This window comes from Galeopterus variegatus, unplaced genomic scaffold (genome assembly GCF_000696425.1).
Source record: "Galeopterus variegatus unplaced genomic scaffold, G_variegatus-3.0.2 Scaffold4362, whole genome shotgun sequence".
Taxonomy (NCBI): domain Eukaryota; kingdom Metazoa; phylum Chordata; class Mammalia; order Dermoptera; family Cynocephalidae; genus Galeopterus; species Galeopterus variegatus.
In genome coordinates, this window is record NW_007730473.1 from 128,743 (window position 1) to 139,937 (window position 11,195).

An 11,195-nucleotide genomic window follows, 5' to 3' on the forward strand; every position below is an offset into this window, starting at 1 on the left:
GACAAATAAATAAATAAATAAATAAATAAAATAAAAATAAATAAATTTTAAAAATAAAGTAAAAAAAGGCTTTCCAAAGGTATGGAACAACATTTCTTCTCCAGATGAATGTGTTTTTAACTCATTTACCACATTTTGGGACCCTAATACTATTATTTTATTATTAATAAAAATACCTTGTTTTCACTTTATAGGAACACAGAGGGAAAAAGTAACCACATGATAGAATTCAAAGGTCTCCTTTAGGAAATCTAATATACAAAATTCCACACCAAAAGACTAGGGGATCTTAATATGAGGTCCAGGAACAGGCTCAGGAGTCCAAGATGCCCTAACATTGCATGAAAAATTTTGTACGTATAAGCGTATGGGTGGGAGAGGGAGAGTCCACTATCTTCATAAAACTCTGAAAAGAGGTCAGCAACCACTAAAAAAAAGTCAAGAACCAGTGAAGCAGACTCAATGACAAGTAAAAAGTTGCTATTTTACAGGGATGTTCATCACAGTTCTATTATCTGGCAGTTTCTCCTGAGTTGTAAGACTTTAATTTCACAGTACCTGGAGGGGACATACCTGCTATATAAAGTGAGGTACATTTGGATTAATAATGATTTTGTATACTGTCTGTCTCCACTGTTGGCACCTTCAGGCTACCTGATGTGGGCCCCAGGTCTCCTCTAACCACCTGAAGAGTTCAGCCGCTGGTCACCAAACCCTCCCAGGGCAGGACAGTCTTAATATTTCAGATATAATGTTTCCTAAATGAAAGAATGACCAAGTCCTGTGTAGTTTGCAGCCACTGAAGAAGAAACTTAAATTCAGTTTCCAACCCCAGCAGATGTCACTTGGGCATCAGACATTGGAGAAGGAAGCCCAATAGCCTCTGAGGCTGGACACCCAAAAGCCTTACCAATGCTGAGACCAGAGGCAGTTCTGCATAGTGGTATACACGTGGGAGCTCTGGAGTCACTCCTGGGTCCTCATCCCACTCCACTATCCACCTGCTCTGTGACCTCAGGCATGTCCCGAACCTTTTTGAACCTACTTCCTCATCAGTTAAATGCAGATAATAATGGAGACCTCTGAACTTTAGGTGGCTACGTGGTCCTCAAATTAGCTGGTCACCTAGAGGATTCACAAGATGTATGACACACTCACATGAAACAAATGCACGCTCCAGAGAAACCAGAAAAGCAAGTCTTCCTGACCAGGATAGAGTCTGTCTCCCAAACCTCACGATAGCACTGTTGCCGCACACCTAACACCTTCTGTTGGTGAGGCCTCAAGCTTCCAGCAGGTGCTGAGAAAGAATGTGTCATCACCCACAGAGCCAGCTTCCACCAAGAAGTTCCTCCAGCTCTTAATGGTGGCCTCTGCTCGGACACTCTAGATTGGCTTGTTTGGACAGAGGCCCCCCCGAGGCACTCCCAGAGCCTAGAGAGACTTCCAGACAGTCTGCACCGAACCACCCTGAGCCAAGCCACCCGCTGTCACCCTGAACAGACCCTGCCAAGCCCTCCTCAGCTGCTCAGCCAGAACACGGCCCCTGCCCACCTTCACGCCTTCCAGGAGTGCCTGGGGGTCCTCGATGCCCTCGGGGACACATTTCTTGTTCTCTGGGAGGGATTCCAGTTTCTCCACCAGAGCTTTCAGGCCCTTCAGTTCAAACTCGGTAAGGTGGGTCCATTTGGCAGAGACCTCCGTGGCGGGAGAGCCAGTGGGTGTCTTGGGGTAATCTGCGGGCATTGTCGTGGACTTCACGCTTTCGTCCGACTCATTTGACAAAGTCCTTTTGAGGAACCGCATGGCAGGTGCTTTGGGCTTCTTTCCAGAGGCCTCCTGGTCCTCGGAGGGGGTGCTGGTGGGCGAGGCAGAGCCTTCGGCGGGCGGCTTGGGCACCTTATCTGCACCCTCCCCACTCTCCTCCTTCTCCTCCTCTTCCTCCTGGGGCTGCTGCTCACAGGACTCCTCCTCCATCTCCAGCCAGGAATCAGATGAGAAGCCGTCTATGCTGGGCTTTCTTGGGGCATCTGCGGGGGGCAGGGGTCACAAGAAAGACTGAGATGAACACCTAAACTCCTTGCTGGAAGTCTTCCGGAACCTCACCAAGTCTCCCCTTGATTCCAGAGAGCAAGCTTCTTGGACAATCCTGATGGTCTATGCTTCCCAGCCTCTAGTTTCGGCTGGCGTCACTCAATAAGATATTTTGAGAGAGAGACCACATTCACATAACTTTTATTACATTTCGGCTGGCGTCACTCAATAAGATATTTTGAGAGAGAGACCACATTCACATAACTTTTATTACAGTATATTGTTATAATTGTTCTATTTTATTATTAGTTATGTTGGTAATCTCTTACTAGACCTAATTTATAAATTAAACTTTTTTATAGGTATGTATGCACATGAAAAAATATATAGGGTTTGATCCTACCCACAGTTTCAGACATCCACTGGGGTCTTAGAACATATCCCCTGCGGATACTGGGGGGACTACTATAGTTGCCTAGGGCTGGCGGGGAGGGGGGAGAGAAGCAGATGGTAGCTAAAGGGCACAGGTTTCTTTCTGAGGTGATTAAAATATTCTAAAATTGACCATGTGTGGTGATGGTTGCACAATTCTGTGAATAAACTAAAACCACTGAATTGTATACTTTAAATGTGTAAATGAACTATATCCCAATAAAGCTGTTTAAAAAATATAAGGCAAAGGATACTTCCTCTGAAGACTTGTGGTGATTAAACAGGTCTCAACAAGCACAGGTCCCGGCGCACAAGTAGCAGTCAGTAAATGAGGGCATCTCCCCAATGTCTCCCTTCTCACTGGCAGGTGGACCCGAAGAGCCAGGGGAAAAATCGTGGCAAGAAAACGTAAGGAGAAAGTGGGCCCTGATTACCCACGTGCCGCCTTGAGATTTACCCTCATGCCTGTGAGTGGAATCAGAAATGTTCTTCTAGGGCCAGCCCGTGGCTCACTCGGGAGAGTGCGGTGCTGATGACACCAGGGCCATGGGTTCGGATCCTATATAGGGATGGCCGGTTCGCTCACTTGGGAGAGCGTGGTGCTGACAACACCAAGTCAAGGGTTGAGATCACCTTACCGGTCATCTTAAAAAAAAAAAAAAAAAAAGAAATGTTCTCCTACTGCCCTAGATATCCAAGCAAGAGATCTGACAGCCCATTTCCTGGCCTGGGACTACCATGAAATCAGAAGTCTTCCATACTCCCCCACCTCTGGTCCCCACAAGAATGTGTAGATACTGCAATCACAGCGGCTATGACACTATTTCAGGATTATTCCCATCTCTCCTACCAGGCTGGGAGCTCAGGAAAGCAGGTTGTAGGGTTCCAGTATTTTTTCACACTTCGATATCACATCATCTTACGGGAATGAGACTCACAACAGAGCCTGTGAACCACACTGACTTCCCAGGTGGAAAACTTCCCAATAAAGACCCCTGCAGAAACATCTGTTCCCCATCACACACCCAGCCCAGAACCCCTGAAAGTCACTAAGGCTTGGAGTCAAGGGAAGGGAGGGAGAAGGCTTACTGTGAGGGGGAAAAAAGAATCTAAAAATCCTGGAGACTGCAGAAATTGAGCAGACCCTAAAGGAGACAGACAATCTCATATTTTTGTCCTGTAATGAAAAAGATGCTGTGATTGAGACACAGCAGACTCCACACCCAGGAAAACCCCTTAGCAGTCATGGCTCGGAGACACAGAGGGGGAGGAATCTCATTCTCCCTACAGACTGCTGGTCCAGGCTCGCTGTCACAGCTAGAAGCAACTTCAGGGCGGGCATCTGCAAGTCAAGATTCAAGAACAGAGCCATTTTGGGGGGAGGATGTCCCTTTAAGTGCTGGCAGCAGGGCAGGGCATTGCCGCTATAAACGCACTTTCCCTGCCTCTGTCACAGCCACCCCCTGCTCGTCTAGGCTTGCAATGCAAGCCCCGGGCACCTCCCGCTGCCTCAAAGACCACCTGGGTTTTGAGGGACTGGCTGCATCTCACAGGCCTGCTCCTAGATAGACGAAAACCCAACCTCTGGGCACAGTGGGAAAAAATCAGCTGGTAACCATGAAGGAATGAAAAGAACCAGGATTCTTCACTCTGTGCAATGATCTGTTTCAGCAACCATGCCTTGGCCTGGCCCCTCCCTGCCTCTGTGTAGTCCCAGACTGCAGGCCATAGATGTGGCGTGACACTTTCAGGGTCACGAGTTCATTTTCCTGGACTCTGTCTTCTGAGTGGGAAGTGGACAAGGATAGTTTCCCCTAAAGAGTCTCTAGCATTCTGCCCAACACTCTGGCTCCAAAGAACCCCCTGAACCCAGGCCCTCTCCCCAGGCCCCACTGAAAAATCATTTCTGCCCGAGTTGCGCGGGGGCCTACGGCTGTGGCTCCCGAAGTTCACTCACCAATAAGCATCGACTCTCTCTGGTATTCCTGAGTGAGGTAGGAGCGCTGGGTCACACAGTACACGTATCTCTCCAACACATACCAGCACATCTCATAGTAGAAGGGGTAACGGAATTTGGGCTGCACCTGAAAGCAAAGGCCCAGGCAGGCAGAGGTCAGTTTCTGGAGGGCAAAGGGAACAGGAGGGAGAGAGGTGGGAGGTGGTTCCCTGGGGACAGTCATAGTCATCATCTCAGCAAGAGCACAAATGGTGGAAGGGAAAATGCGGGGGGCTGGAGGGAAGGCAGGAGGGAAGCGCTGGACAGGGGAGATGCCAGTAGCATGCACGAATGAGGCGGGACGAGGCCTACGTGAGAGCATCATTTCAAAGTTCCCTGAGCTGCACGCCCAGGAAGTTGGAGAGGGTCCACCTTGTGCTTCTGTGAGATGCAGAAAAACAGAGTCCTCTCCTGACCTGACAGAGGGTATGGGTACCTGCAGTTGGAGCCACTGCCTAATTCTAGCTACAACAGACACGGGCTCCTCGTCATTCCCAAAGATTCTTACACAGACTCTTCTATCCCTCCCTTCCCCTTGAAAAACAGAAATCAACCCCAAACCTTACCCATTTGCAGACAGGCTATGGAGCATCCTCCTGCATGCCGGAGGGAGGCCAGGCCAGGTAGACCAATGGGGATGGGGGTGTGTGGCCTCTCCTATCTCCAGGGGCAGGGCCTCAGAGGTACCCCACTCCTGCTCCTCCCACACACACACTTGGCACTGCCCAGCCTGTATTTCCACAAAGGGGAAGTAAATCCCCAGTATGACCCGAGACCGTCCTGACACCAGGGACTGCACACCCAGGTCTGGAGGAGTCCACCTGGAGATCCCCCTTTGGCTGTTTCTTATAGGGAAGGAAGTTAAAGGTGGAGACAGCTTCATGTATCAAAAGTATAAATGGCCTGGGCCTCAGGGGGGTCCCGATGGGTGGCAGTGCAGAGCCTATAACGGATGAGATGGCAGCAAAAGATAGGATGGGAGCAACACCACTGACGGCCCTGGCACAATGAGCCTCCCAGAAAGTGAACCCTGAGCAGGCCACAGAGGAGCAAGGAGGGTGGGGGGTGGTCCCTGTCTCCCACCGCTGAGGCCTCTCCTCCAGGGGTCACACAGTGACAATGAGTCTTCCACGTCCACATTCACACCCAGCCTACTTTCTTGCCCTCTTGCCAAGGGCCTATCTGTGGGGCCCAGAGACCCTCCACATCTCCCTTCTCCTCCAGGAATTCCGAGTTGGATGTTAAGCAATCTCATTCCCCTACTCCCAGCTGCCCTGGTCTCTGCGGATAATAGGTGACATTCTACATCTGGGGAAAAGACAAATACATGCAGACCTAAGGTTCTCCATTTGCCCTAAAACACTATTTTCCTGCCTTTCTCAAAGTGCCCACCTAGGAAAGGCCCCAACTCTGCCCTCTTTGAGAATCACAGCTCTCCCCTCCTCATCCACTCCTGTTAACACAGGCCTGTGGGGTCCTTTTCCCACTTCGGGGGCCTCACTTCTTCCATCTGCGTATTGGGTCCATTTGATCTCCCTGCCTCTGGTGGATGGGATGCTTTGGAATGAGATCATGGCCGTCACATGCTTTTGAGCTACTTGGGGAGATGCATGGAGTTGGGATCATAATCTAGCGGTTTCCTTGGCTCCAGCTACTTTTCCTGAGAACCCCAGTTTTATAGCTGGGATAATATTAATCTGTTTTCATAGTTACTGGATCTGTGCCCTCTGAAGTTTAAAAAAGAGAGGGGCTTTTCAGCAAGAAGTAAACCTTGAACTCCTGTGAAGAAGGGTTTGGGGGGTCTCAGCTCCCCCTCCATTCTAGAGCAAGGGCCAAACTATTTTGAAACAAATTACCAATGCCTAAAAAGCAGGCTGAGGATAAACAGACCCTCACTTACATCTCCTGACATTAGACTCGATTGGTAAAACTGAAGTTGGTTATGACTTTTCAAATTTTGAGACACCATCTGAGCCGCTCTGCCATTGATGGGCACCATGGGGCCTCAGACTCTTTCTAGATTAAGAAAAAAAAAATTGGAAGCTGGATTTCAGGAGGGGAAGATAACAAAGTCTCCCCTCTTTGATGCTGAACCCAAGGGAAACCAGCTGGGTGAAAACAAATGCTGATGAAAGAATTCAAAATTTTTTTTATTTTTTTTATTTTTTTTTCCAAGAGAGGACTGCAGGAAACAAAATTTGCAAAGAATTGACTTACAAACAGGCTGTCACCTTCCACCCTTCGCCTTCAAAAGGTTTCAGCCACATGCCTGGGAACATTAAACACACAATTGCTCAACATTATTTGTTGACAAACTCAGAGCCTCACCAAACTGAGTTCTTTACTGAAGTCGGTCCAAAACTGCACAGCAGTCAGAAAGCATGCAATGCTCTCAGTCTGGAGGGTAATCAATCTATCAGCAGATCCCAAGGGATCAATTTGAGTTCCAAAGGCCCATTCCATTGAAGAGGCACATGGCCTTAGCCCTTCCTCGGAGGCCCAAGTCATCTCAGAGTTGAGTGACCATTGGAGATGAGAATCAAAGGCTTCTCTGTGCATCTAGAAATCCCAGGCCTTAAAGACTTGAAAAGTAAAATATGAGGGTGGGTGGAAGTGTCTTAAAATTTGTTTTTCTCCTGGAAAAAAAAAAAATCAATGGAAAAAAAAAAATCCAATGGTGGGGGAAGGGAAGAGAAAGGTAAATTATTTGCAATTTCCAAATAGATTCACTGGCTGGAAGAGAATGGGGCGTGCTGGAATTACCTTTTCTGGGAAGGCTGCTTTCACTAGAGCCATTAGGAAAAAAAAAAAAAAAGATAAATATAAGAGAGACGGCAGTTTAATGAATGATCATTTGGACCATACCTATCCCTTATCAACCTAACTGGAGTTAAAAGTATGTAGTGATTGTTGAGACATTATCTTAAAATAACAAACATGCACCACAGGCACTCTTTGGTATAGGTTCTTCCAACATCCTTCCTATCTTCAGATGGGGGAAGGGGGGAAATTTCATCTACATGGGGGAAAAGTGGAAATCCACCAATCCCCAAATGCCTGCACCTGTTCTCGCCACCTTATGGGCAGTGGTGCTGCAGGATGAGGTCACCTACCATCTGGCCCAGAAAAATTAAAATGGCCAGAGTAAGACATAGCTTCCTAAACCTAGGAAGATCCTGGGGTTCCCTGGTCTAGACGGTGGTCCCCACCTTGGATCACAAAGACAAATTCTTTTTCTAGGACAAAGCCACACCATGGGGCTTGGAGACTGACAGTCTCCTATGCCTGCATTTGGTTTCCAAGCAAAGCCATATTTTAGGACTCTGGAAAAACTATGTTTAAATGGCCATAACCTTTTTAAGAAAGCTCGCAGGAATGTAAAGAATTAAGCCGTGGCGACTCAACAAGGAGCACTGGCATTTTATCTGGCTTCTAGTACTCTCTCCCCAGAGCATTTTGTCTGCCTTGGGTCATAAGACATAAACAATTGGGCCTTGTTAGCCAACCCCTCTCCGAAGACCAGAAATCAAAGCAGATTAAACAGCATGCCCGCCAGCCCCCCACCCGTCAACCTGCTTCAGTGACACCAGATGGTGTGTCCACTCAGACAACAGGGACAGTGGGCCTTGGAGGAGGGGACCTTGCAACACTCATCTCAATGTGGATATTCCACAAGAGCTTGGCACGACACTAAGGGTCCACTCCATTACCCTGCCTCCTACCTCTCATCGCGGGTGGGAGAGAGGAGCTGGGCTCCTACAGGAATGATGGGGCCCAAACCCACTGAGATGTACAATCGGATTCCCAGGGAATGGGGACAGCTGCCCAGGAAGTTGCCAAAGCCTTTAGAAATCCCAGCCTGATTCTGACTTTCAGGAATTGCCTGGAAAGCTGTGGGCCTGACTTTCTCTAGATTTCTCCCTTTCTATCCCACACCAGCTAGTCTGCTCACAAACAAGCTGGCCTGTTCTTCAGGGCTGGCCAAAGAACAGTTGGCTGGAGCCCCAGACAGCACTTGACCCAGACTGTGAGATGACCACTTGTGCCCAAACAGTGCCTTTCTCCTGAACGTCACGGGGTGGCATCATCCAGGCCAGGGCTGGCACTAGCCTTCCTCAGGCCAGGACAGGGATGTCGGATGAGTGACAGAGAAGTAAGAGGGGAAAGTCCACCAAATGAGGGCCTCCCTCAGGACCCCGGCCTGGCCCCAGTCTCTGCAGATCATCACAGGTAGCAAGCATGCCAATCTGAAGACGTACACATGCCTGTGTAGCACACCCAACCAATTTAGACGGCTCAAGTGGTCTCCAGGAAACCCCTGCACAAGGTCCCTCAACACTAGGACTGTGAAAAGGACCAGATACACACGTTGGGGCTAAGACTATGACTCATGTATGTGATTCCACTCAAAGCAAGACCAGGAAATACAAGGGACTGGCCACGCAGCACAGCTGCCTCTGTGAGATGTTTCTTTAGGGTCCAGGCATAGCAGCACCTTTCTGGGGCAAAAAAGCCATCTCCGAGGCAAAGCCCAAGAAGAAATGGTGTGGTCCATCCATACAATGGATTATTCAGCCATAAAAACGGAGTAAGTACTAACACAGGCTACAACGTGGATGATCCTTGAACACATTATGCTAAGCAAAAGAAGCCAAACACAAAAGACCATAAATAATATAATTCCATTTATATCAAATGTTTAGAATAGGCAAATCCATAGAGACAGAAAGTAGATTAGGGGTTGACAGGGTTGGAGGGGAGGGGTGAGGAGTGACTTCTAATGGGTATGGGGTTTCTTTTTGGGGTAATGAAAATGTTTTGGAATTAGTGGTGATGGTCACACAACCTCACAAATAACTAAAAACCACTAAATCATGCACTTAATTTTTTTTTCTTTAAATCCACCTCGGATGCCAAAATTATGCACTTTAAATGGTGAATGTTATGGTACGTAAATTATATCTCAATTGAAAAAGAAGAAAATATTTGACTAGCTATGTGAAAAAAAAAAAAAAAAGAGGAAGAAGAAGAAATGGGCCCTTTTTGCCCCAGAACTCCAGTTTCTAACCCAGTTTTAGACCTATTTCAAATGCCTGGGGACACCTGATTAAGTCCCAGTATGGGAAAGGGGGTCCAAGTTCCCAGCTGCCAGTGCTTTTCAGAGGAAACTTGTGGAGCAGAGGGCACACATCAGGTGTCTGAGCCTTGGCCCTTGGTCCTCGGAACGGGGAGGGGGAGACTCTATGTCTGAGAAATAGTCACTGTCACTGTCAAGGGCAGAGGAAAGCATTGGCCCCAGGGAGCTAGGGACCCCCCCAGCAGACACAGAGACTAGCTCAGAGACAGTACCTGGGAGACTCCCAGACACGGCTTCCTCAGGGGCTCTCCATCAGATTTGGGGTCCCTGGAGGATGCACAGCCAAGGCCTGATCTGAGACCAGGCCGGGCCCTCTTTCCAAGGCCCCCACCTCCTCCAAGCAACAGCAACAACCGCAACAAAATTCCCCCCAACCCCTCACATCCCTTTTGACACGTGAGAAGAAGAAGGCAAAGCTCCTGATGTCTCACGGTGCTTTCTCAAGAAATACTTCCTCTTGGACAAGGGGGTTTTGGCTGCTATGGCCTGGAGGTGAACAGAAACTCCAGGGACCCTGGGTGGGGCTCTTGTGGGCATCCCTCCCTGCCCTACAGAACCAGGACCAAGACCTGGCTTGAGGCAGGCAGCAGGAGGAAGAGGGGAACTGTAAGAAACATTGGGATGACTTGTGCCACACAGAGCGCCAGCAGAACTCAGGGCCGGGCACACCCACCAGGACAGAGGGACGCCCCCTTACCCGTGTCCTATCCTCGATCTCGTAGATCCGCAGCTGCATGGGCACGTTAAAGCTGTGCAGGATGTTTCCACCAAATACCAGAGAGTCTACAGGGGTGTAGACTGCATGGATCCAACCTGGGAAGGGGTAGGAAGGCATAGAGAGGATGAGCCACTGGCCCTCTGGGGTCCCTCAGCTAACAAGGCCATAGGGAGGGAAAGCCAGCAGGCAGGAGGGCACAGGAGACCAAGGTGCAAACACAGGACCAGGAGAGCCAATACTCAGGGCAGCCTGCTGCAGAAAGCTGAGGCCCCTGGCTTGCTCAAATTGAGGGGTGGGCAGATGCAGGCCCATCCCCACTTCTTGAGGACCTTGATGACAAAGCATTCCTCCTGGGATCCAGCTGCGGCAGCCAACAGAGGCTTCCACACTCACAGAGCTAGAGACCCCCCTCTCAGGATGCACATCTGTCCTGAGCCTTTTCCTCCTCATCCCAGTGAATGCCAGTCTTGGGAAGGTGGGGGTGTCATGAAAAATGGCTCAGAGCCACAACTAAGTGACATCTTGGGCCTGCCCGGTGGCGCACTGGAAAGTGCGCCGCTTGGGAGTGCAGAGGCACTCCCGCCGAGGGTTCGGATCCCATGTGGAGACCGGTTCCTGCTCACTGGCTGAGCGTGGTGCGGGCGCAACACCGAGGGTTGCGATCCCACTGCCGGTCCCCAGTACGGGCGCGACACTGAGGGTTGTGATCCCGTTACCGATCAGTAAAAAAGACAAAAAGGAAAAAAAAAAAAAGAAGTGACATCTTTTCAGAGCTGCAGGATCCAGACACTTTCCTCTGCCCAAGTCCAACTTCTTTTCATTGAAGCCTGCCAGGCCCATTTCCAGGTGGTCTCCTTAGCCACACGACACCAGCACCC

At 49.4% G+C, this 11,195-nt stretch overlaps 1 protein-coding gene across 1 annotated transcript in view; it reads right to left on the minus strand.

Moving 5' to 3' along the window:
- KDM2B (lysine (K)-specific demethylase 2B) overlaps positions 1-11,195 on the minus strand; it is a 135,063-nt gene that overhangs the window by 71,308 nt on the left and 52,560 nt on the right. The window contains exons 8-10 of the mRNA XM_008587388.1: positions 10,297-10,412; positions 4,424-4,550; positions 1,555-2,030 (exon numbers count right to left, since the gene is read on the minus strand). Of these exons, the coding sequence (XP_008585610.1) occupies positions 1,555-2,030; positions 4,424-4,550; positions 10,297-10,412 (719 nt within the window). The remainder of the gene's footprint in view (positions 1-1,554; positions 2,031-4,423; positions 4,551-10,296; positions 10,413-11,195) is intronic.